The following is a 27,797-nucleotide window of genomic DNA, read 5'->3' as shown; positions in this document are numbered from 1 at the left end:
TACACACACACACACACACACACACACACACACACACACACACACACACACACACACACACACACACACACACACACACACAGTCTTAGCTATTGTAAAGGAACAGGTTCTATGTATAAATCCTTTTTAATAAAATAAACATGGTTCTCTTTAGAACACTACTGATTAACAAATAAACATGTTTTAAAGAGATGGGGTGAAAACAGATGATTAACTAAATAACTCCTTGTCTTATCCATCCATCCATCTTCTTATGCTTTTCATGGTCACTGGGGGGGCGGAGCCTATCCCAGCTGTCAGGGGCGAGAGGCAGGGTACACCTGTACAGGTCAGCAGCCTGTCGCAGGGCTAACACAGAGAGACACACAAGCATTCACACTCACATTCACACCTGTGGGCAGTTTAGACTCAGCAGGTAACCTAACCCCACTGACTGCATGTCTTTGGACTGTGGGAGGAAAGCGGAGAGAACCCACACAAACACGGGGAGAACATGGAAACTCCACCCAGAAAGGCCCCGGTGGGGGATTCAAACCAGCACCTTCTTGCTGTGAGGCAACAGTGCTAATCAGCGCGCCACCATGCTGCCCTCCTGCTCTGATATAGAACATAAATCAGATAATAACAACAAACATACTCTAAATGATCCCATTTCAAACTATCTCACAGACACTGATGGAGAACAGGGGCCCTCCTTCTCCTCCTTTCCATCCACCTCTACTTCCCTTCCTCTCAGCCTGTGTTCCCCTCCGCTCCTCCTCCTCCTCCACTCCTCCTCCTCTTCTCTTCCTCTCCTCTCAGAGATCTTCACATTAAAGATGTCCTGGCTCTTACCTCTAAGCTCTCAGCACCAATTAGTTGACTTTACTAGAAAATTGTGGAAACTCGTTGCCTTAAACCATTTCAGTTTTAACATAATGTGAAATTAAATATATTAATTTGTATGAACACAGAATCTTAATTGGATACAGCAGACAAATCAGGAGTACATTAGTAATCTTTACCTCAATTCATTAGTTCACATCAATTATTTCTTTTCTGGAGTCCAACTTAAAATAATCATTATGTTTATTACTACTTAAAATCATTAATAATAATAATAATACACCTAATATCTTTTCTGCTACTTTGATTACACCATTTTTATTTTTCAATTGTTAACAAAAGTAGAAGAAAGCCTCACATATTAATGTTTGAATATTTATATTTTTATTTTGAGCAAACATCCAAAGGGAACACTTGAAATGTGTAACTGCATCTTATTGCAACAATAATAACAAACAAACTTGTGAACCAACAGACGAGTAAAAAGAAGCCTTTATGTCCTTAAACTGGATCCAAGCAGAGTCGCACAATTTAATAAAAAGTCACTGAATAAATAAATGCTGAGTCCATTTGTTTGGTTATGATGAACAACTCACAGATTCATAAAAATCTGACATATTTGAGTTCAAATATAATTTTACATACAAACTAAAAACAGCATAAAGATCACAACATTTAGGCTACAGTACTGTCTTCAAAGGAAGCTGTTTTTCTAAAGGAAATAAGAACAGGTCGCTTTCCAAATAAAAGTTTCTGCAAACTTATCAGGTTTTCTCAATAGTCCAACTAAATCTAATAACTGAAATAAAAACAAAGCTTCTCTGCCACAGAGTGGGAACCTGTCCTGGGTCAAACTCAGCATCTGCCTAAAGATTGCTGGGATAGCCTCAAACGTCTCACAGCCCCGACTAAAGTAGAAATAATGGAAGAGCAACAAAAACTTTGATGGTTGTGAAACCTTTTTCAGCTGAGAACTAAAATGCAGTCCTGAACATCAAACTCTACTTCCTGTCCCTCAGTCAGCTTAAAGAAACTAAAGTGTTTTTTAACTGGCTGTAATCCTCAGAAATGTCGGATTTGTAGCTCTGCTGGTCAAACCATCTTTACTGTTCCTGCCTGTGTTAGAGAGACTTGGGAGCAGAGAAGTGGAATAACACTGCATATACGGCACAATCGTTCATGACTATTTTCAGCATTTTCTATATCGAGGGCTGATTTTTAAACGTTTGTTACCTGGTTTTAGTTCTGAGGCCCTTTGTGAGAAGGGCCACATGAACAGGAATGTGCTCTTCATAGACTCGAGAGAGCTGAGAGGAAGTGCATCTGAAAGTCCAAAGTTTGTTTTTTTCCCATTTTTGGCCACAGCGGCTTTTTATGACAGTGGAGAGAGACAGGAAATGGGGGAAAGATACAGGGGAAGACACAAGGGCAAATCGGCGCCCGAACCTGGGCCGCCCGCACTGCAACGCGGCGTGTGTATATGGTCGCCGGCTTTGCCACTAAGCCACCCAGGCGCCAGAAGCAGATAGCTTTTAGCAGATCTGTAACTCTATCCATCACGACTTGGCCCTCAGTGACGATCTTCAATGAGGTCGGACTGAGATGGACCACAGAACAAGGAGGAGCAACAAGGAGGAGCAACAGTCTCATTGTACATCCATATAATGACAATAAAGAGCAGCAGAGAGCTGATCTCTAATGAGCCACCTGACAAACCCCCTCAGACAGGAAGTCAGCTGTGGAGAAGATATTTGGAACCAGTGAAATCTGAATGTTCACAATGAGGTTTGTAAGAGGAAGCTGATGAGGGAGATTGTGGTTTTTGTTTCCATGTCAGGAATGTTTTTCTTCCTCAGTCTTCAGAAATGTTCAGTGGGGTTCAGGTCAGGTGACTGTGGAGGAAAGTCCATGACTGTCAGCACTTCCTGCTCTTCTTTGGTATTCAAGGATTTCTTAAAGGGCTGAGCTGTGTTTGGGCTCAGTATCCTGCTGCATCAATCCTCTCCACAAACATTCATCATGATAGTAAGGCATGTCTCTGAAGGATGGAGTGCTGCTTCTCTTTGCTTGGACTTGAATCTCCATGTGGCTTTGACCCTCTGTGGTCTCCTTCTCTCCTGTTGCTCTCCTTACATTCACCCTTCTGTTACTGACACTTGTCTCTAAGTGGACTTCATCAGTGAACTGGACTTTTCTCCATCATCCACTGTGAAATGCTGCTCTGTCTGAGCCCACCCCGACTGTCCTGTTTCTCCTCCTGAGAAGAGCTTTAGAGACGCTCCTCATCTTCTGAGTCTCCACAGCCTTCTTCTGACAGGACTTTTGCTGCTTGGACTCTTGTGTTCTTTATTGAGTCAAATCTGGATCTGTGATCAAGCTGCTTACTTCATGATTATTTAGAGACTTCACCCATAACTGAAGCTTTCCCACCAGTGTCCCTCTAGCTCCACTTCTTTTTGCACTTCATAGTAATAATATTCTTTCATCTTGAACTCATTGTTCTGTACATTTATATGCAGATATTGGATTGTATCGCAGGTTCTCCACAAGCAGCCATGAAAGCCTCAAATCTTCTTTGAATGTTCTCCAAGCTGGACTTAATGACCTTAAACTTGTTGCACACTGAGTTTATGTTGTTCTCCAGAGTGACAGGTGAGAGCTGCAATAACTGACACATTTCCACTGTTCACTGGTCCAATATTAAGAAAGTTACAGACCTCAGCATTTGGACAAACAACCAAGTTCTATTCAAATCACATACAGACGATCTTATTAAGAAAGAAAAATATGATCAAACTTCTTTTCTGTACAGAAATACAGCTAACTTTTCTTTGTCCTTTAATGGAGACACAAAGTTCATCAGAAGATCCAGAGGAACACACGGGGATGATGGAGGACTCTGGATCATCAGGACACAGCTCATCCTCTCTCAGCACACACACCGTCCTGCTCACTCTCATCAGGACTAAGATCATCACCACCAGCTGTAGAGAGAAGAAGGAGCAGAGGTGATTAATGAGTGTTTCCAGAGACTCTCCATCAGCTGTCAGTCAGTGATGCAGCACGTCCAGTATAAAGAGCAGCAGTGGAGCAGCTGTGGAGTGTATCCAGCTTCCTCTCAGCTCTCATGTTAACATGTTGTAGTGAACACGCTGAGCTGGAAGCTCACAGACCTGCAGAGACTTTTAGCATCAATTCTGTTTCCTCTGCAGATTTCACTCAAGTCCACAGTGGAAACAAACTGCTGAGAGTCCTGAACGCTTCATTACTGCACAAACACGTCACTGATGGATTTACTGCACAAGGACACACACACAAATGTGACTCCTGGACTTTAACAGAGGTTCTGCTCTGTAGAAAGACCACATGGTTACTAAATATAATGATGGTTCTCTGAAATAAGAGCCAGTGATCTGCAGGCTTCAGTCAGACTGATCTCAGAGCTGTTAGAAGAAACTGATCAGCTGTTTAGTGTTGAAATGAGAGAACGAACAGTGTGAGATCAGATGTGATGAATGAGGACCACTGTCTCTATACATGTAAGGCTGTGAGCTGGAATCCAGCTTTATTTCCTGGAGACATCAACACGACAACAGCAGTCGTCTTCACATCATCTCAAACACATGATCACAACAAGCTTCTGGCTGATCTGATTGGCTGACTGTTGTGTGTCTGTCACCATTCTCCTCTCACAGCTTCACTGTGGAAAGCAGCCACTGAGAAGGCTGCAGCTTTACAGGAAACACTGGATCTTTGCTTTCATACTAACTGTGTTTAGTACAATACTGCTGAGAGCAGCACAGACTCACTCCAACCCTCTACTGACCTCAGATCCTTCAGACTACAGTGTGGACTCTCCACAAGATCAGACAGCTGCTTCACATCTGATCTCTGCAGGTTGTTTCCTCTCAGGTACAGAGTTGTCAGATGGGAGGGGTTGGACTTCAGAGCTGCAGCCAAAGATGAACAGCTGATCTTTGTCAAACTGCATCCATACAAACTGAAAAAGAATCAAAGATGCAGATAAAATCAGCGATGATGCACTCAGATGTGTTCAGGTGTGAAATGTGCAGCTCAGCATTACTGTGTCCTAATCAATGAACTTTTCTCTGAAATGAGAAGAGCGACTGTTATTGTGTTCTGTTATTGTGGATCATCATCATGTCAGCCTTAAACACACATCATATAAATGTCAGCACGACATTTATCCATCTTTTCATGTCAGTACAGATCAATCACATGCTGCTCTGTAGGATCAATATCAATGATCAGACATTATTTGTGAAATCACATTGAAATGAACAGAAACAGAAATATTTCTGCATCAAGTAAACTTTCTCATTTTAAACTGATCTGAGTTCAGAGGATCTTCTGCACACAGATGAGACTCTTCATCAGAAATTAGAAGCATTCATTTGGCAGTAATGGTGTATGACTGCCACCTTCTGGCAGTAATGGTGCATTACATTCAACCAGCCAAGGAAAATATGTACACACATATTTTTAGACAAATTTTGGTTAAAAACATGGAGATTGTTTAGGACTTGATGAATATTATTGTAAAAATCATGTCCATCTCTAGAACAGATGCTGATAAAATGGCTGTTTAGAGCCTGCTGTCCTCTTTATACAGTCTATGTGTGGAGCACTTCCTAGTTTAGCAACAATGAAAAAGCCTCAGGTTAGACACAATGATGCATTCAGGATTTGGCTCAAGCTTCCAAGATGGACAAGTGCAGCCACGTGTTTGTGACCAGTCATGTTTGTGCATTTCATGCTGTGTGGAGGATTTTATGTCCAAATTGATGTCAACTAACTGATTCTAAAGATGTGCTCATAACGGCCTTAACCTTCCTCTAGTGTTAGCGTCAGCACCGACCATTTAAATCTGTTTATTGTGTCAAGGCTGTTTGACTTTGTCAGGAACCTTTATTTAAACAAAACAAAACAAAAAAATCTATTTCATTAAATTTTAAATGCTCTGATGAAAACAATGACATTTGTGGTGTCAGGGTCGATTTTGACTCAGTTATAATCTGAGATTATAAAACAATAATTTGTGTCAGAACTGAAATCATAAAAACACTGTGACCTCACTGACACTGTCAGAGAGAAGTTAGGAGCTTCCCTGTTTACCTCCTTCCCTGGACAAACATCCTCCTTTATCCCTACTGCTGGTATTGACAGCCTCTCAAACTCTGCTTCCAAAGACTGATTAGATCATCCAGATGGGCACAGACATGTACAGACATGCACAGACATGTATACCGCACAGCAGTTTAGTTTGTTACTTGCAGAGGCCACATCTCCAGTTTGCCAAAATGAGAAGAAGATTTAGAATAAGCCGAGCTCTGGATCATATCTTTGCTGAAGACGAGGCAGAAGACACAGAGCACCACAGTGATGAAGATGAGCCAGTTTCTGATGAGGAGGACAATACTGAGTATCAACCAGAGGACACAGACACATCTGATGAGTCTGATGAGGAGGTCACAAGTGCTGAAGCTGCTCCTGCTGAAACGTACAAATCAAGAAGTGGTAACATCTCTTGGAGTACAACCTCTTGGCTTACATGGCAGGGCAGCTGCTTCAGATGTCATCAAAATGACTGCTGGGATGGAAACGTTTGCTGTGACAAGAATAAGTCATCATTGCTGTGACAAACCTTGAAGGGAAAAAGTGCACATTTGGAATGATGAGTACTTGGATGTTTGGTGCTCTTCTTCTTGCTGGAGTGTACAGATCCATCAATGAGGCTGCTGATAGTATGTGAGACACGTCAACAGGCAGAAATATTTTCTGGACAACAACACCACTTCAGACCTTTCCAATGATATCAAGAGTCTTTAGATCTGACAGCAGAGATACTGGAGCAAAATCTGACAAGCTTGCTTCCACTGATGTTCAACCTAGGGTCAGAGGTGACAACAAATAACCATTTTTTGTCCCTTTCCATAGAAAATGCCCCTTCTGGAATACATGCCCAGCAAGCCAGGAAAATATGGCATAGAAATCTGGACAGCTTATGATTCAAACACCAGCTATGCATGGAATCTACAGATTTACACAGGCAAACCTGCGAGTGCCATACCTGAGAAAAACCAAGAAAAATGTGACCCTTAATATGACCACTGGACTCTGAGCTCACAATATCATGCGCAGTAATTTCTTTACCACCTTTGACCCTATAGAAGGACTTCTCAGGAGCAAATCTGCCATGATGGGCACAAACCCAAAACCAAACCCTGGCTGCCCCCTGAAATTTAGCACGTCAAAGACAAGGCTCCACTTTCTTCATACTGAGCTTTTACAGGCAGTAACATTGTTGATGAGATACTTGTTCTGCTTTTAGTTTATATTTGTATTGATGTTCTATTTTTGAAAGGAAAAACAAACTTTTTAGGATTTGTCTAGAAGTAAATATATTTGGGTCAAAACTGACTCGTAACACCCGAGATGTTACTATAGTTAATAATATTAAAATAAAATAAAAATACAACAATTTTTTTAGTGATATGTTCTAATACTTTTTAGTAATATTAAACTAACATTACAACATTTTATTTATTTATTGAATTCTCTTGAGGTTCATTTTACCATTTTTTTTGGACTGAAAGTGAGAGGTACGCTGTTTTTGTGTGTGTGTGAATGAGGGGCAGATATTATAAGTTTATACTTCTTTCTGCTCCTTTTCATTCATGATTTATCTTTTGGTTGTTATAAGAATTATTTATATGTTGATGGAATGATTGATTGTTGATATCTGTTGATTTATATGTTGATTAATCACCATCACTGACACACTCGCCTTTCATCAAAACACACTTCATTTCAGACAAGAAAAAAAGATGAAGAAGAAGAAATTTCCATGTTGAAGGGAAGTTATGTCTGAAGACAAATGAGGTTCACTTGGTAAATAAGCAGATAAGACAGAGAATAGAAACACAGTCAGTGAACTGACCTCAGAGTCTGCAGTCTACATTCTGGACTCTCCAGAAAACCACACAGCTGCTTCACTCCTGAATCCTGCAGATTGTTGAAACTCAGGTTCAGCACTCTCAGATGGGAGGGGTTGGACTTCAGAGCTGAGCTCAGAGACACACAGCTGATCTCTGACAGGCTGCAGCCATCCAAGCTGAACAAAGAATAAGACAAAGAGATCAAATCATTGATGATCAATCAGATGTGTTCAGGTTTTAAATGTGCAGCTCAACATTATTATGAGCTAATCAATGAGCTTTTCTATCAATGAGGAGCATGAATTTGTCCTTCTGATTCTGTGAATCATAATCATGTCAGCTTTCTACACACAGCATCCAGATGAAGTTTTTGGCTCAGTTCAATCATGAAGATCTACCTGCTGACCTGCATTCCTGTCATTGGGCTGCTTCTCTCTTCTTTCCATCATTTCCACTTTCCCACACTGTCAAACTCAATTCTGTCCTCATCAGCTGTTCCAATAATCTTACCTGCCTTTGTGAGCGCATCACTTCCTGTTTCCTCTCCTTTCAAACTAAGAGCCATTCTGTCATTCTGCCTTTCACACTCATTTGTGCAACAGCCGTCCTCAGAGAGCCTCATCCAAGCAGGGCCGGATCTAGACTGCTATGTTTGGGTGGGCAGATAAAAATTATTGGTGGGCGACTTTGTTGAGATGAAGACTGGAGGTTTGAGCAGCCGACTAGTGACCTGCAGGTTCCCGGTTTGAGTCCCTGTTCAGATGCTGCTATCTCTGTATCTCTGTGCATCACAACACATCCAACCACAAAAGCTGCTACAACAGGTCAGTGAGAACTACACAGAAAAATAAAACTAGCAGAAAAACTAAACTGGCTCAGCTGCACATGTTAGAGCAGGTTACAACTCTGTGTGTGTGTGTGTGTGTGTGTGTTTCTTCTTCTGTGTTTGTACCTCTGATCACATTAAGATGGTGGCCAATCAGAGACTTTGGAGGCGGGCTGTAGGCTGACCATCCAATCAGACATTAGAAACTGTATTCATAGTTTCTGTGCTGCTTTTTCCTCCGGCTGAACAAAGGGACATTTTTAACTTTTGGTGGGCTCAGTTCACTCTGACCCACTGCTCCAACCGGCCGAGCAACCACGTCTCCATCTGCTCCTCCGCCACCATCAACACGGAGACTCCAGAAGCAGCGCTACAGAGCATGATTCCCTCCTATCCAGGTAACTTCAGGGTTGATCCTGGGTTTTCTGGACTATGAAGGTGACTCACTTCTTACCGGGTTTATCTCCATATTTTGTTTTGTTTGTGTTTTGTGTGTTTTTTTTAAACAGGTGCAGCAGTTGATGAACATTGTGGTTTTCTACTTGTGCTCTGTCCTCTCTGTCCCCTTTTTCTATTTTCTCCTCTCTTTTTTTCTTTCTTGCTTTTTCTCAGTGTGTCAACTCCGGCGTTGCTACAACACGTTTATATTTATGTGAAAAATAACACAAATAAATAAATAAAAGGACAAACACTAACAAGAGGAGCTTATAGAGAATCTATAGAGCTCATCTTGGAAGAGCAAATATGTTTGACACAACAGTTCATTCAGATCACATGACAGGATTAAAAAAATATCCCACCAAATTTCCTGTGTCAAAGGGGATATTTATTAATATTTTCTATGAATCTAAATCTCCAAACTAATGTTCCTAAAGCCTTAAATAAATATGGTCTAGTACACCCAATGCCCCCCTTTAGACTTACTGCCATATAAAGCAGGACGTCTGCCGTCAGCCTTCAGCCTGATTTAAACATGGTGTCAGACTAAGTTAACGTTCATCTGCAGATTTTATTGTAACTTCTGGATCTTTACTGCAGATTTTCTCTGTGTGGAACAAACGGCGGTGGATGGAGCAGCTACAAAGTTCTTTTCTTCAGGCTGCAGTTTGTTGATCAGGTGGATGATGAAGGAGCTGCAGCTGTTTCCCAGTAAAGGTTTAATGGTGGTTACAGGAACAAGTGCTGCTGTTTAGGATGCTAGAAAAACGTTTTCTTTGGCTCCACCTGAGCTCACGGTCTCAGTAACGGCTCCGCCTCTTTGCTCTGCACCGTGTGATTGTAGACAGACTCACGTTAAACTGACGTCAACACCTTTGGTGCTGTTATCAGGCTTTTTGTTGGAAAACTGGGGGCTGCACGAGCTTAATGTTGTAATACTTTGTATTCACACACGTGCTCCTAAATAAGTTTCTATCACAGGTCTGTTTTTAGTCGCTAATGTGGCTGAAACAACATGGAGACACCTGAGCGCTGCAGAGTTTAAACGAAGCATCGAAGCAACAAATTGTGTCGAGGATTTTTTATAATGGAATTATTGGAGTTACTCCATGAATCGTTGCAGCTCTGATCTCAAACAGCAGCTTGTAGCAGCTGCTCAGGGTCTGCTAAAGTCAATATTAATCTATTGATGAATATTATTGTAAAAATCATATCCATCCCTAGAACAGATGCTGATCAAATGGCTGTTTACAGCCTGCCGTCCTCTTTATACAGTCTATGTGTGGAGCACTTCTAGTTCAGCAACAATGAAAAAGCCTCAGGTTAGACACAATGATGCATTCAGGATTTGGCTCAAGCTTCCAACATGGACAAGTGCAGCCACGTGTTTGTGACCAGTCATGTTTGTGCATTTCATGCTGTGTGGAGGAATTTATGTCCAAATTGATGTCGACTAACTGATTCTAAAGATGTGCTCATAACGGCCTTAACTGAGCATGCTCACAGTGACAGCAGATATTGGTCTTGTTTGTGGAAACATGAGGACACAAACATCTTTCTGCTGCTTTTTACACTTTTCTTTTTGTTCTGAGCTGGACCTGTGTGTCTGAAATAAGGCATTTATCACCATCACTGACACACTCGCCTTTCATCAAAACACACTTCATTTCAGACAAGAGAAAAAGATGAAGAAGAAGAAATTTCCATGTTGAAGGGAAGTTATGTCTGAAGACAAATGAGGTTCACTTGGTAAATAAGCAGATAAGACAGAGAATAGAAACACAGTCAGTGAACTGACCTCAGAGTCTGCAGTCTACATTCTGGACTCTCCAGAAAACCACACAGCTGCTTCACTCCTGAATCCTGCAGATTGTTGTTTTTCAGGTCCAGCTCTCTCAGATGGGAGGGGTTGGACTTCAGAGCTGAGATCAGAGACACACAGCTGATCTCTGACAGGCTGCAGCTCCTCAATCTGAACAAAGAATAAAACAAAGAGATCAAATCATTGATGATCAATCAGATGTGTTCAGGTTTTAAATGTGCAGCTCAACATTATTATGAGCTAATCAATGAGCTTTTCTATCAATGAGGAGCATGAATTTGTCCTTCTGATACTGTGAATCATAATCATGTCAGCTTTCTACACACAGCATCCAGATGAAGTTTTTGGCTCAGTTCAATCATGAAGATCTACGTGCTGACCTGCATTCCTGTCATTGGGCTGCTTCTCTCTTTCTTTTTATTATACAACCATCTGCAGACTGCTTGATGCTCAAACTCTGTTATGACACAAATGTCATTTTAACCCTCATCCTACCCACTGGGGTCCATGCAGACCTCAGAGGGAGATTTCTGTCATATCTCACAAGTGGTTTTATTCAATCATTCAAATATTTTATTTTGACTTTTTCCATCAATTTGTTCTTAATGATGTCACATCATTGTTTTCTATTTCTGCTCTGATTGATTAGTGCTTTATAAAAACACTCCAGTCTAAAGCAGACACTTCCACCTCTGCAGTTTTTCATTCATTTCTTTTTAAAGCAACAGCAGACCAAAGAGGTGTGTGTGTGTGTGTGTGTGTGTGTGTGTGTGTGTGTGTGTGTGTGTGTGTGTGTGTGTGTGTGTGTGTGTGTGTGTGTGTGTGTTAATCAGCACATGTGACTCTGCTCTGTAGTTTAAACTCTTTGTGATCCTTCTTCTATCAGCTCAGAGCATTTGTTCTAACTAAAAACTCTGTATCTCCATTTTTCATAACTCTGTTAATCAGCAACAGTCAGTGAACTCACAGCAGAGCCTCCAGTTTACAGTTTGGACTCTTTAATCCAGCAGACAACAGCTTCACTCCTGAATCCTGCAGGTTGTTGTTAAACAGCCACAGCTCTCTCAGATGGGAGGGGTTGGACTTCAGAGCTGAAGCTACAACTTCACAGTGAGTCTCTGAGAGTCCACAGCTAGAAAGTCTGAAACACAAGAAAAGCAACTTAAAGTGATTTAGAAACAGAACATAGAGAACAACCAAAGATAGGAAAACATGACAGACTCAATAATAATAATAATAATAATAATAATATTTCTTTAGTGCTTTGCTGAATGGTGTTGGTGATCATGGTCCTCCAGCATGCCCTCTCTCTCACACAGTGCAGCAGCTCATTTGGTGTTCTTAGAATAAAATTATACATTTGAGATAAAAATGCAATAAACAATATCAAGTTAAAGAGAAAAGAAGACCCACTTCACTACATGATAAACATGTAAATGAATTTATCAAACACAGAATGAAAAAGATGAAAATATCATCAATTTGGCAGTAAAGCACCTCTGACATTGAAGTTCTCACACATTTGATTTGACTTCATATTCGACCCCTCTACTGATTTCAGTTGACAGACGCTGTAAAAATGAAACTTTTTCTTGTCTTTTTGTGTTTTTGATGCTTTAACAGTTTATACTTTACTGCCCTCAGTAAGCAGCTTTAAATGAGAGCACATAGAACTCACTGTGAACATTAATAATAAAGTTAAATAAGTGAGTTCACAGGATGAACAGATACAAGTTTTAGAAGTGCAGCAGTGCATAAAGTGCAAACAAAGGCAGCTTTAAGGACACACACTTGTTTTTCTCCATCAGTGGTGGTCTTTGGGACTTTGAGTCTCTGTGAGATGGAAACTGTCAGCACCATCTCATATCTCATTCCACCACGTTCACCGACTCAGAGCTCGAGGAGGAAACAGGAAACGTCCCATCATTGCTAAATTTGAACATTTCCAGCAGAAAGAACGGCTTAAAAGCAAGAAGCAGGAATTCAAAGGAACATTGTTTGGTATGAAGGAGCAGTTTCCCAAGGAAACCAACAACAGGTGGAAAATACTATATCCCACTGTGAACACAGACACAGGGGTAAACGGGCCCCCCTCATCATGGATCAGCTCTACACTGACAGACAGTTACTCCAGGATCCCACAACCACCCTGTGGCTCCTCTGAATGGACAAGAAGGCAAAGAAAAGGATTCATGCCTAAATACTCAATGATGATCACACACACACACACACACACACACACACACACACACACACACACACACATACACACACACACACACACACACACACCTGTAAGGCAGGTATACCAAACTCAAGTTCAGTAGCATCAGCTTGCTGATATAACACACTTTCTTTCCTCCAGCTTGGTACTAAATAGCTGCATGTAGCTAACAGAGGTGTCAGGTATCTATTAAACTATTAAAGCATCTCTTCCCTCTCATGATGCTGAGAGCAGAGCGGCTTTGCTAACAAAGCTAATGACTGAGGTGATGTTAGCGGTTTTAGCTTTTTAGCAGAACAGCTGTTAGCATTCAGTACATGTGCTTCTTTGGATTCAGACAGATTTCTCTGTTCAGGCGTCCCTGCAGTCACACACACTTTTCTTTCTCTCAGCAGATTCATTCAGTGACCTGTTGGTGCAGGGGCTGCTGTGAAAAGGTGAGTTAAGGAGCATTTTAAGGATGTTCAGACTGTTTACGGAAACTGTCGTGGGATTTATTGGGAAAGTTGTTGAAGACACTTCACTTAGGAGGACCATCAGGACTTTTCCCAACCAGAAGCCGTGGGTGGATAAATCTGTCCGCGACGCCCTGAGGTCCCGCACCGTTGCCTACAACTCCGGCCTCGCCTCTGGGAACATGGAGGACTACAAGGTTGCATCATACAACGTCCGCAGAGCGGTGAAAGAGGCTAAACATCGCTACGGCCGCAGACTGGAACAGCAACTACAACAGTCTGACCCCAGGGGACTGTGGCAGGGACTACGCACCATCACGCACTACAAAGCACCACACACACACCCGGTGAGTGCCGACGCTTCTCTGGCTGATGAACTCAACATCTTCTTTGCGCGCTTTGAGTCGGGAAGCCGACAGCCCGCTGCGCTCCCGGCCGGAGGGGCGGAGACACTCACTGTGACGGAGCGCGACGTGAGGAGGGCGTTTAGACGTGTAAACACCAGGAAAGCGGCTGGACCAGACGGTATTAGTGGACGTGTCCTTAAGACCTGCGCTGACCAGCTGGCACCTGTGTTTACACTGATATTCAACCTCTCACTGAAACTGTGTGTGATTCCCACCTGCTTTAAAAAGTCCATCATAGTCCCAAAGAAACCACACCCCAGCAGCCCCAATGACTTCAGGCCCATAGCACTCACCTCTGTGGTGATGAAGTGTTTTGAGAGACTCATCAAGACATTCATCACCTCCTCACTGCCCACCACCCTCGACCCACTACAGTTTGCATACCGGCCAGACAGATCCACAGATGACGCCATATCCTTCCTCCTCCACAAGACCCTTTCACACATAGACACTGGTAAGGGGAACTATGTGAGAGTGCTGTTTGTAGATTACAGCTCAGCATTCAACACCATAGTTCCCTCCAGGCTGGTCTCTAAGCTGCTGGACCTGGGCCTGGGCCCATCCCTGTGCAGGTGGGTTCACAGCTTCCTGACCAGCAGACCACAGGTGGTACGAGTGGGTCACCTCACCTCATCCTCCCTCACCCTCAACACTGGATCCCCCCAAGGTGTGCTCAGCCCTCTGCTGTACTCACTGTACACCCATGACTGCGAGGCCACGTCAGAGTCCAACGTCATCATCAAGTTTGCTGACGACACTGCTGTTGTGGGACTAATCTCTCACAATGAGGAGACAGCCTACAGGAGAGAGGTCTCCCGCCTGGAGAACTGGTGCCAGGAGAACCACCTCCTGCTCAACGTCAGCAAAACAAAGGAACTGATCGTGGACTTCAGCAGGAAGCAGCAGAGGGACTACCATCCACTTGTCATCAGTGGTGCTGAGGTGGAAAGAGTGGACACTTTCAAATACCTGGGAGTGACCATCTCACAGGACCTGTCCTGGACATCACTGTGAAGAAGGCCAGACAGCGTCTCTACCTCCTCAGGCGGCTGAGAGACTTCAAGCTCCCACTCAAGGTGCTCAGGAACTTTTACACCTGCACCATCGAGAGCATCATGCGTGGGAGCATCACCACCTGGATGGGAAACTGCACCAAGCAGGACTTCATGGCCCTAAAAAGGGTGGTTCGTTCAGCTGAACGGACCATCAGAACCACCCTCCCCAACCTGCAGGACATTTACACCAAGCAGTGCAGGCTGAGGGCCATGAAGATCCTAAAACAGCCCAGCCACCCCGGACACTCTCTCTTCTCCCTGCTCCCATCAGGCCGGCGTTACCGCTGCCTGAGGACTAAGACTGAAAGGTTGAAGAAGAGTTTTTACCCACAAGCCATCCGTCTGCTCAACTCTGAGCCCTAACTGGACCATTATTGCACAATGTAAATATTATAATTTATAAAAGTGTGTATAGTGTATAGTGTGAATTACTTTTTTTTATTTTTATTCTTCTTCTTATTTATATGTGTGTGTATATATGGTTGCAGGTACAAAATACATTTCACTGTGCATTGTACTGTGTATAACTGTGCATGTGACAAATAAAACACTATCTTAAATCTTAAATCTAAAATCATAGCTGTGGTGTTTCTGTGAAAACCCTAAAAGCTTATTTACACATCATGAAGTATGCATGCTGTATAGCAGGCTGCAAGTCTCACTTCACAGATTACAGTGCTTTAAATGTTTCCTTTACTGTCACCATCAACACCAACCAGACAAGACACCGACTCTGTCCACCAAGAGGAGCCACCCTGAAGACTTCCCGGATGTGGTGTCTCTACATAGCAGCAACCAGGTGGACATGTTGGAGTCCATAAATAAGAAAGTGTCCAGCTCTGACGGCCTGGCCCTGCTGGAAATCCTCCACAGAGAGTTTGAGGCTCTGCGGGAGTCTGTGGATTTCAGCCCGCAGCAGGTGGAAGCACCCACTGTGGAAAACACTGTTCTCAGGGAGTCGGAGAAATGGGAATGGACGTGAGAGAATGAACAAAGACGTAAAAAAAAACCTAGAGGGTCAAATAAGTTTGCACCTGAAAAAAGCTGAGCACAGCAAAGAGCGAGGACCCAGGAGGGAACAAGTCCCAGCTTTTTATTTGTTTCTGTCGGCCGGCAGCGCTTGTAAAACACGGGGACACGACCACACGGTAATGAACACATAATGCACCTGCACAAGCATCAATGCAGCAACACGGGCCACTTACGTAGGTCACAGCGCAGCTCTGCAAAGATTCACTGCAGAAGTCTAAATCTGAACAATTCGCTTAGATGAGCCATTTGTTCAGTTTGCTTCTTCTGACATTAGAGGCTCATTAAATGATTCAGTCTCAGGTGAAAAAGCTTTGAACTGAAAACCCAGAAACAAAAACATGCACGTTACAATCAACAAAACATAAATACCAAGCAGAATATAAGTACACATCTGTAAATACTGTGAACCACTGGCCCTCAGTGACCTACGCCATTCCAATTCTCAACATTAGTCTCATTAAATGCAATAACAACAATATTCACCACTGTCACACCTACAAATATATCAACAAGTGATTATTAGGGCCCGAGCACGAACTGTGCGAAGGCCCTATTGTAATTGCTTCGTTTATTATTATTATTATTATTATTATTTTTTTTTTTTTTTTTTTTTTTTTTTTTATTATTCAGGCAAATGAATTGGCTTTTTGGGGGCTTTATCATATTCAAAAACTCATGAAACTTGGCACATGCGTCACACCTGGTGAAAATTTAAGTATTTTAATGGGCTCGGGCAAGGGCGCGCCCAAATGGCTCGCTAGCGCCCCCTAAACTGGAGCCCCACCGCTGTGTTTCACGTACATGAATGAAACTTCATACACATGTATATCATGTCCAGGCGCACAAAAAATCCTCTTGGAGCCATGCCCTAAACCCAACAGGAAGTCCGCCATTTTGAATTAATTATGCAAATTTGGCGATTTGCAGCCCTCACACTTTTTCTAATAACTCAGAGGTTTTAGACGTTATCATCTTCATATTTGATTTGTCTAACCTACACCCCCAGGGGAATCTAAATCTCGAAAATGGTGAGTTTTTGCCAAGGGGGAGGGGTCCTTATGCCCCTTTGAACTTTGATCATTCGCCATGAAATTTTGATTGCCTCTCATTCATACCTACATGATCCAATGTGCATCAAACTTCTCCAGTAGGATGAGGGTGCCCCCCTGAACACATACATATGACAATATTTAATATCAGTCGCAGCGCCACCTAGTGGGAACAGGAAATGTCATATTTTACACTTGGAGGTCCAGCTCCAAGGTGGTTTAGCAGAACCATCTCAAATTTCACCTGGAAAGCCTTAAGAAGTTGGACTTACTGTGTTTTCAAAACTGTGAGTTTTTGACAAAAGGGCGTGACCCTTATGGGACGGCAAAGTTCGATGATTCGCCATGAACACAAAAATGGCTGTAACTCAAACCCAACTTGCCCAATCTGGCTCAAACTTCAGTGGTGTGATAAGCACCCTGTCCTGAACACACTCATATGCAAAAAGTCCATAAACGGTAGAGCGCCGCCTAGTGGCAGCTCGGAATATCTTAAAATAGCAAGTTTTTTGAGTAGCCCCGGAGCAACGTTTTATCTACATGTATGAAAATGTACAGGCTCATGTAACATCCTAAGACGTACAAAAAAGTCTCTTGGACCCATACCCCAAACCCTACAGGAAGTCGGCCATCTTCAATTGAAGGTGTCAATTTTTGCCATTTCCACGCCTGCTATTTGAACGAACTTGTCCTAGGGCATTTGACCCAGTGAGACCAAATTTGCTCCACATCATCTACACAAGTAGCCCATCAAATATTGTGGAAATCTTTACAAAATATTAAACGGCCTTATCACACCAGGCCATTAAATTGGCCTTTGTTTTTCTCCCTCACCACCAAAATTGTTTGTGCACTTGTTCGCACATGCTTTGTCTGATCAGGCTGAAAATTTAATCACTCATGTACACACCCAGGCTGAATCCATAACTACAGATTCAAGACTGTAGGCGCAATAGCGCCCCCTACAGAAGCAAATGAAAATTTGTATGACCGTCCACAGAATTAGTTTTGCTCTGAAATACATGAAATATCTTTCACCATTCCTTACAAAATCCTCATCTATTTGATAAGCCTCCTGCCCTGAACACATTGATATGCATAAAGTCCATAAACGTTAGAGCGCCCCCTACTGGCAGCTTTAAATATCATAATATACCATGTTTTTTAGCTAGCCCCTGAGTTACATTTTATCTACAGCTCTGAAATTTTGCACACTCATGTAACATCCTAAGACATACAAAAAAGTCTCTTGGAGCCATACTCCAAACCCTACAGGAAGTCCAGCATCTTCAATTGAAAGTGTCAATTTTTGCCCATTTTCAGGCCTGCTATTTGAATGAACTCCTCCTAGGGCATTTCAGCCAGTGAGACCAAATTGGCTCCACATCATCTAGACAAACAGCCCATCAAATATTGTGGAAATCGTGACAAAATATTAAATGGTGTTGTCACCACCAGGCCATTGAAGTTGGCTTTCATGTTTCTCAATGGCGACCAAAATTGTTTGGGCACGTGTTCGTACATGCTTTGCCCGATCTGCCTGAAATGTAATCACTCATGTACACAGCCACTCTGAACCCATAACTATGGATTCAAGGCTATACGTAGCTGCAAGAGCGCCCCCTACAGAAGCAAATGAAATTTGTATAGCATCCACAAACTTAGTTTCTCGGAAATGTATGAAAATGTGTTTCAACATTCTTGAGATCATCCTGATCAAAACAGTCTATCAGACCCATGCCCTATTTTGCATGCTGGAGCCGTGACCCCCACCCCCAAATATTCCATTGCGTCTATGCCGAGAGCAAAAGATATCTTTTCCTAAAAAAGAATTCAACTTTCTACAGACCTTCTGTACACCATCACGATCACAAGACCTCCGAGTGCGGCACGGGTCGACGAGCGCCACGGGTCGCCGCGCAGGGAGTGCGCGGGCCCGATATCACCGCTTGCGGTTTTAATTGAATTTGTATTTTAACAAAATATTCAAATATTTACAAACTGCTCACAAGAAAGCTCAATCATGGAGTCCATTTAACCACGTTTCCCACAAGCCTCTAATATACTGATAGAAATCAGATGTTTAATGAAATAAGTCAAATGTCCTGTAACCTAAATACAGTTAATAACTCCACATTACAATCAGCTTTCCCCGTGCTTATTACTTATACAAACAACAGTTTCACACAGATGATCACCAAGGCTGAACAACTGAGCCACAGCAGAGATTAAGGAGACTGAGTGAAGCTCGTTTGGTGAGTCACTCTGAAAATCACACGACTTCCAAAGCAGCCATTTGAATGCAACTGCTGCATTGTGCTAGGCTAAGTGTATTTTGCATTGAGTGTCTGATAGTTCTGTGAATGTGTACCAGAATGAGCACCAAAGGTACTTTTTGCTGTGCCAAAAACTGCAGTAATAACAGCAAGACTTCCATTGACCCCAGGACGGGTCAGAAGTACAGATTTCATCAGTTTCCTACCAAAAAAGAAGTGAGCGACCAATGCTGAGTGTTGGAGTTATGGTATAAATTCCATTCTGTTTATTATAAATTATCATATCTTCTGTTTGTATATTTTCTATAAGTTGTTTTATGTGCATATGACTGTTGTTTTTATGTTTGAAATGGGAACACGTGGTGGTATTTCTTACAAAGGAAGTTGTAGTTACCTGCAGGCTGCTCTCGGCCTGCAGAGAACACATATAGGATACGTGTCTCGTATACGCCATGTTACATGCGCACATGTCACAGTATGCTTACGACCATATATGGTAAGGAAAAAGCCAAGAATGTTGTTTATTACATGCTGTAAACTGCGTTTGATGTAACCCACGTGATCTTATTGTGAAAATCCGAATAAAAGCGCTGCGCAGGAAGCAGTTCGCCAGGACAGACAACTTCCGCTCAGCTGAGAGCTGAGTTCAAGGAACGGATCTCTCCTCCTTGCGCAAGTTCAAAAGAGTTGTGTGTTTGTTCTCTGAGTTTTTAAAATGATCTGAACCTATCACTGAGAGTCACTGAGTCAGTGAGTGTGAACAGTGAAAAGCTGAGTTCAAACTGATGATGAATGATCGATGAAAGGTCAGTGAATCAGAATGGGTGTTTGCTGATTTCAGATATATTTGTGAAACATGATTAAATCCTGCAGCTAGCAGCCAGGCCCCTGTAGTCAGTGCAGACCAAGGTAGCTTAGCCACCGTTAGCTCTCCCCCAGCAGATCCCGGGCAGCAGATCCCGAGCAGCTGGGAAATCAGGCCGACTGGGTGACAGGAGGAAGAGTAGTCCTACACAGAAGCCTATTCGAAGTCTAATAATAATAGATATTATTATTAGGCTTCTAATATTGGAAGTCTAATAATAATATCCTAATAATATTAGATTTTGTTAGGATATTATAATAATTCACATCAACAGTAATGACACCCGGTTACACCAATCAGATGTCACTAAAGTTGATGTTTAATCGGTGTGTAACTTTGCCAAAACAATGTGGGATTGGTAAATGGGTAGCTGACCCGCAGCATAAAGATCAATGATACCTAAGCTCGTGGCAGCAGTGATCTTCAACATTTTACTTCTGTCATTTATGTCCTGTTAATGAGACAAGCTAATTAGCTGCTGATGAAGATGTCATGAAACTCTCTGATGTCAGTTGGTTAGTATGAGTAACAGAGGAAACTGTTAGAATGAAGCTGTGGGAGGGCAGCCTTCTGCTGCTACCAGTTAGTGTGGGTAAAGAGAAACATCACAGAGAGATATAATACAAGTATGATGCTATTTTTACAATAAACACTTGGAACTCTGTTTAAGAATGATGAGAATGTCACAGTGTGGATATTTAAAGAACTACTAATCTGCACTAACTGATAATGTTAATCACATCTGGACTCACTGAGCCTTCCTGCAGTTCCTCACAGCTGGGATCAGTCTCCGTCGTCCCTCCTCTGATGTGTTGTAATTCTTCAGGTCCAACTCATCCAGAACCTCCTCTGACATCTGCATCATGTAGGCCAGAGCTGAGCACTGGATCTCAGAAAGTCTCTCTGATCTGTTCTCTGACTTCAGGAACTCTTGGATCTTCTGATGTACTGAGAGGTCCTTCATCTCCATCAGACAGTGGAAGATGTTGATGCTTCTGTCAGGAGAGATTTGATCACTGTTCATCTTCTTCAGGTTGTTGATGGCTCTCTGGATGATGTCTGGGCTGTTCTCTGTCTGACCCAGCAGACCTCCTAAGAGTCTCTGGTTGGACTCCAGAGAGAGGCCATGAAGGAAGCGAACAAACAGGTCCAGGTGGCCGTTTTTACTCTTCAAGGATTTCTCCATGACTCTGCTCAGAAAGATGTCCAGAGATGTGAAACACTGAGCTTTAACTTGATTATCAGTGATCACTGAAATCTGATCACCGAATCCGAAGAACCTAAAAATCATCCCAGTAAATGACTTTGAGTCATTTACTGGGTTTGAGTCACTGTTTTCTTTTTCTATTAAGATATCCGACAGTAAGTCTCCCACCACCTCTGTCTTCCTGTTGGTGAAACAGTGGAACATGTAGACTGCAGCCAGAAACTCCTGAATGCTCAGATGAACAAAGCAGTAGACTGGTTTCTGGAAGATCACACACTCTCTTTTGAAGATCTCTGTACAAACTCCTGAGTACACCGAGGCCTCTGTCACATCCAGACCACACTGCTCCAGGTCTTCTTGATAAAACATGATGTTTCCTTTCTCCAGATGTTCAAACGCCAGCCTCCCCAGCTTCAGAAGAACTTCCCTGTCAGCCTCCATCAGCTCCTGAGGACTCGTCTCATGTCCCTCATGGTACTTGTTCCTCTTCCTCTTTGTCTGAACCAGCAGGAAGTGTGAGTACATGTCAGTCAGGGTCTTGGGCAGCTCTCCTCTCTGCTCTGTAGTCAACATGTGCTCCAGAACTGTAGCAGTGATCCAGCAGAAGACTGGGATTCTACACATGATGTGGAGGCTCCTGGATGTCTTCATGTGGGAGATGATTCTGCTGGACAGCTCTTCATCCCTGAATCTCCTCCTGAAGTACTCCTCCTTCTGGGCATCAGTGAAGCCTTGTACTTCAGTGAACCTGTGGACGTGATTAGGAGGGATCTGATTGGCTGCTGCAGGTCGGGAAGTTATCCAGATGAGAGCCGAGGGAAGCAGATTCCCCTCGATGAGGTTTGTCAGCAGCACATTGACTGATGACTTCTGTGTGACATCAGACACGAGCTTCCTGTTGGTGAAATCCAGTGAAAGTCTGCTTTCATCCAGGCCGTCAAAGATGAACAGAAGTTTACAGACAGCGAGCTTCTCTGCTGGGACCTTCTGTAATGTTGGATGGAAAACATGGAGCAGCTCCAGAAGACTGTACTGCTGATCTGGGATCAGGTTCAGCTCCCTGAATGAAAGCAGAATCACCACACTGACATGTTGGTTCTCCAAGCCCTCTGCCCAGTCCAGAGTGAACTTCTGCACTGAGAAGGTTTTTCCAACACCAGCGACGCCGTTGGTCAGAACCACTCTGATGGGTCTCTGTTGGTCAGTTAAGGCTTTAAAGATGTCGTGGCACCTGATTGGAGTGTCATGGAGGGTCTTCTTCTTGGAAGCTGTCTCCAGCTGCCTCACCTCATGTTGGGTATGAAGCTCTTCACTCTGTCCCTCTGTGATGTAGAGCTCAGTGTAGATCGTGTTCAGGAGGGTTCTACTTCCTGTTTCATCACTTCCTTCAGTCACACGTTCACATCTCCTCCTCAGACTGATCTTATGTTCCTCTAAAACCTCCTGCAGACCAGGATCTGCTAAACAACAAGAAAAACAATGAAAGCAAAGAGAAAGAAAACTCTTTAATATCTGAACATCACAACAAGAAGTCCAGTTTTCAGAAATGACTCCATCAGCAGACAGATGTTCAGTCTTACTTTGTACACAGCTGCACTGACTGGCTGTCTGCAGTCCAGCTCTGGTTCTGGATCTTTCTCCACACTGGGGTCCAGGTTCATTACTGAAGTCTGGAGGAAAATCTTTGGACTCATCACTCTTCATAGACAGACAGCTGGATACTGAAGACTCTGCTGTGTGTCTGTGCTGCTGACCTCTGGAAACACAAACACAGAATAAAATCATAGCTGCTCTTTTACATGTTCATGTTGTTGGGCACTGAGCTGCTTTCCTGGCAGGAAAAAGGCTGTGAATCTTTTCCTGCTTCTAACAGCTGGTGTTTTTCTCCCAAATCCTGATGGTAGCTGTGAAAGAACTGATGTGTTTGAAGTGGAAATGTTGGAGTGAAGCACTGAGAGAACAGATGACACAGCCCCTCCCTGCCCTGTGAGCAAATCTCTCATTCACAATAGTTTGAATAGATTCAGTTACACAGTTCTTCTGTTTGCCATCAAATGTGTTTGTTTCTCACTTTATTCATATGTTCATGTTGGTAATGTTTGGAATTCAGACTGAATTGATTGTTATCTGCTGCAGCAGCCTCAGCACCCCTCCTGCCCACAGCCTCTCTGGGACGCTCTTTTTAGACCAAACCATGTTAATAATTGACCTCATCAGCTGGGAGACGTTCCTCATTTCAGGATCTGCACATTCAGTCTCTGTTTCCAGCCTCAAGTTGTTTGACAGCAGAAACATCAGTGAAGAAGCTCAAGTTTCCTCAGTCTGATTTCAAACTGATGGAGCTGTAAATGTGAGCTTTAGCTTTCTATGAAGCCAGCTTTGGGCAGAAGGCTGTATGGTACAGCTGCACTACATGGAAACATTTTTCTTTATCAAATCTTATAAAGGCTCATAAACTTTCTGATGGACTGGCTGAGGGCTTTCTGTGGACCAGACTGTATGTGGATCTATGACACTTCCATTGTGTGTCCAGTCAAAGTGTGTGTGTGTGTGTGTCCCTGAATGTGATTCTCATTTCCCAAAGTGGTCCTGAGTGACCCTGAATGTGACAGCCCTGCTTTAACCTCCTCAGACCCTGTGTCCATATGGAGACGTTACATTTAGGCTCTGCTGCACCTCATACTTCATTCTGCTCAATAGTGTTTTAGACTTTGTTCATCCATGTTGACTTTGTTGTGTTATGCTATCAAATAAAGCCATCGTCCCATCTGAGGACATTTTTACAAAAGTTTGTAACAACCATGGAACAAAATCCAACTTCCTGTTCAAAGAGGAAGTTGAGTTTATCTGCATATCAGGTCCATGTGATCACAAATATGTAGGAGAAATGAAAAATGCCTCAGAAACAGGAGCTCAGGTCTCAGGAGGTTAAAGTGTGAATGAGGTCTGCACATTCTCACTGCTCATTCCTCCTTCATGAACAACAGTTTGTGCACGGGAAAAGTCACACACATGCTTTTTGTCACACATCATTTCTACATCCAGCTTTTTGTTTTTATTATCATCAGTTTGTTTCATGAACACCAACAATCGAGCTGAAGATGTGACCTTTGACCCCAACATTGTGACTCAGTGCTCTGTAATAACTGTATTCCTCAGGTATTCTAATGTGGGATTTGATGGATCTAATATGTGACTCATATATGACTCCTCACAGAGACTGAGCTGCACGTGTACAGATACATACAGGTAGAAGAACTCCTTCATGTGTTTCTCAGTGACTTTGATGATGTTTTCAGTCCAAACTAGTTTCTCTGTGGGAAAATAACCTGATGTTGATCCTCACTGAAGCTTTGCTGTGTTAGTGGGAATGCAACAGTTCAGTGAAGCTGATCTAACAGACAGCAGCATTTTGATTCCTGCTCAATGAATCATCTTCACATTTACAGCACAAACAGGCTCTTACTTTGTGTCTGACGGTTCATTACTGAAGTCTGGAGGAGGATCTTTGGACCGATCACTCTTCATAGACAGACAGCTGGATCCTGGAGACTCTGCTCTGCCCTCCTCTTCCTCCAAACCACTCATCTTCAGTCAGTGTGAGAGAGAAACCAGCAACACCGACTGAGAGCAGAGCAACAACCAGACAAACAGCTCTGTACAAGACACACACACACACACACACACCACACACACACACACACACACACACACACACACACACAAACAAAGCGTGAGCTTTTAAATTGATTTTATAGTTTAAACCAATCTCAAAATAAAAATCAATGGTGACTGTCCTCCATCACCATGGTTGTGCTGTGAGGAGAAGGGCAAAGGGACAGTTACGTGTGTGTGTGTGTGTGTGTGAGTGATCTCAGGACAGCTTTGTGGGTCTCTGTACTTTTTAGATTAAATTTCATTTTTGCTCGTAACCAGATGAGGTCCTGTCAGTGAATCACCTGATCCAGTCAGGTGATTCATTTTGGGAATGAAGCATTTGTCATAATAGGTGGTGTTTCAGGCAGAGCTGGACCCAAAATGCAGGACGCTGCAGGCAGATGAAAACTTTGAAGGGTATTTATTGAGTTCCAAAACAAGAAAACCAAAATCCAAAAACAAGATGAGACCTGGAAACAGGAACACACAAACACTCCACCATGACGTAAACAACGACATTATCAGGCATGCAATTCAGATAAGAATGAATACAATCTCCAATCTCATTGTACATCCTGTATAATGACAATAAAGGCATTCTATTCTATTCTATTCTAATACATGTTCAATATGAAATGCTACTTTAAAATAACAACTCTCATTTCATGTTAGGAATAGTAAAATCGTGAATAGAATCGGTATTTGTGCTCAATCTGTTATAAATTCAATAAATTTCATTTTCAGAAATAATTGTAGATGGGGTGGCTGTAGCTCAGGAGGTAGAGCAGGTCACCTACTGATCAGAAAGTCAGCGGTTCGATTCCGGGCTTCATGCCAAAGTATCCTTGGGCAAGTTACTGAACCCCAAGTTGCTCTCTGATGCAACTGTTGGAGTGTGAATGTGTGTGAATGTTAGACAATAAAAGCACTTAGCTTAGTTAATCATGGAGGTGCTTGTATCAATGGGTAAACGTGTTGTGTGAGTGCTCAGAGTAGAAATGTGCTGTATAAGAACTAGTCCATTTACCAAATAGTTTTGCTTTACATGCAAAAATCAAGTTAATTCTACTTAGGAAAAATCATTAAATACATTTAATAAAATTAAGTAATTTATACAAAGGTTTTTTGTTTGATCTACATAATAAAATGAAGTTGCTTTTACCTGCTAATTTCATTTACTGCCTTGAAAAAGTTGAGTGATTTATACAAAGTTTAGTTTTGCTTAATCAACTTGACAAAATTAAGTTCACTTTACTTGGATTTTATATTTCATGGAAAGAAATAAGTAAGTACTTTAAACACATAACAGTCTTGCTTGATCAACATAAATAAAGTATGCAAATAGTTGCCTTAATTTTATTATGTAGATAGGGCAGGATATTTTTATCAGTGAACCCTGTAATGCACTGTGAATAGAACATTTCATCCTTGTTTCTACTGGGACCCTCCAATGCTCTGCCTTCATCACCTGACGACCTGAGAGTCAGAGTCAATGAAGCCACAGGTAGGGTGGAGAGTCTGGACAGAGAGAGAAGAGCAGAGGACCCTGTGTGTGTCCTTCTGGAGGATCTCAGAGGGAAGCAGCTGATAAATGAAGAGCTGAGAGGCTCCATTTATACTATACTAATATTTATACTATGTGGGATTTGTTGCCATACAAATATTGATTGATTGATAAAACAAGTTTGAAATAGCTCTGATTTTACCCTTTAACCATGAAATTTAGTTATTTATAATAAAACAAGGATCTACAATTTTAGTACATAGTTTCACAGCTAAAATAAAAGATAAAAGATTATTTTGATTAGAAAATTGGTTTTTTTTGTCTCAAAGATTGCTATTATTACTACTTAAATTGATGATGAGAAAAATATATATATATATGTTGTAATTGAGTAAACCTACAGATGTTATGTCTATATGTTTGGATCTGGTTATTGTAAACATTTATAGTAACCACCTTACCAACATCAGTATATGTAAACACACATATATGAACATATAAGCATGTTGTAGTAGAGTATTTAACCTTTATAATTATCAGAGTTTTATCAGTTTCCCAGAATATATCCGAGAATGAGGCTTTAACTGAAAGAAGTTTGTAGAAAGGCGCTTGATGAACTTCAGTCCTTCACTTCTGCTTTCAAAGGCATCCAATATGGCGGAACGGCAACGGGCCGACCCGCTCACTGCGGCGTTTACGTATAAATGTCTATGGGCGCAGGCCTCGGGGCTTTAGTACAAGTATGGGGCCATTATTATATTATTGTATTGCTACAATAATAGCCCCAGATACAAGAGGTAACATCACTACATGTCAGCACTCCTAAATGAGCTGTTAAACGGGGCTTTGTGTGATCAGGCTTTGGTGCTGCAAAGACTCGACACGTTCACGGAGCCTCATCAGACCATCACTACTCAGAGACTCTGACAGTAGTAGAAGAAGAAGGTTGGACTCACACTCACCTGGTTTTCCTCCCACACTCCTATAAACCGTTCCCACTCTCTTACTACAACTTGAATGATGAAGATGATGAATTATGTAGCTGTGCAGATTGATGGTGATGAAGGTGGTGCAGCATCACCCTCGTCCGTTACTTCTATTTCCGCTAAAGGCGGAGGAGTAACTTATCTCTTCGTCCGAGTGATGAACAGAGTTATGGGGTGTTACAGAAAGACCTACATACCAGAAAATCCTGC

At 42.4% G+C, this 27,797-nt stretch overlaps 1 protein-coding gene across 1 annotated transcript; it reads right to left on the bottom strand.

Moving 5' to 3' along the window:
• Nucleotides 1–1,233: 1,233 nt before the first annotated feature.
• LOC115793790 (NACHT, LRR and PYD domains-containing protein 5-like) lies at nucleotides 1,234–27,591 on the bottom strand. The gene is made up of 9 exons (XM_030748899.1): nucleotides 27,564–27,591; nucleotides 24,907–25,096; nucleotides 23,021–23,196; nucleotides 20,986–22,900; nucleotides 11,838–12,011; nucleotides 10,847–11,020; nucleotides 7,787–7,960; nucleotides 4,652–4,825; nucleotides 1,234–3,809 (listed from the first exon to the last, which is right to left on the bottom strand). Exons 2-9 carry the CDS (start codon nucleotides 25,026–25,028, stop codon nucleotides 3,800–3,802), a joined length of 2,919 nt encoding a protein of 972 aa, XP_030604759.1. The 5' UTR covers nucleotides 25,029–25,096; nucleotides 27,564–27,591; the 3' UTR covers nucleotides 1,234–3,799.
• Nucleotides 27,592–27,797: the final 206 nt, after the last annotated feature.

The sequence above is a fragment of the Archocentrus centrarchus genome, chromosome 16, assembly GCF_007364275.1.
Source record: "Archocentrus centrarchus isolate MPI-CPG fArcCen1 chromosome 16, fArcCen1, whole genome shotgun sequence".
Classification (NCBI taxonomy): domain Eukaryota; kingdom Metazoa; phylum Chordata; class Actinopteri; order Cichliformes; family Cichlidae; genus Archocentrus; species Archocentrus centrarchus.
This window is presented reverse-complemented; position numbering and strand designations above follow the sequence as displayed.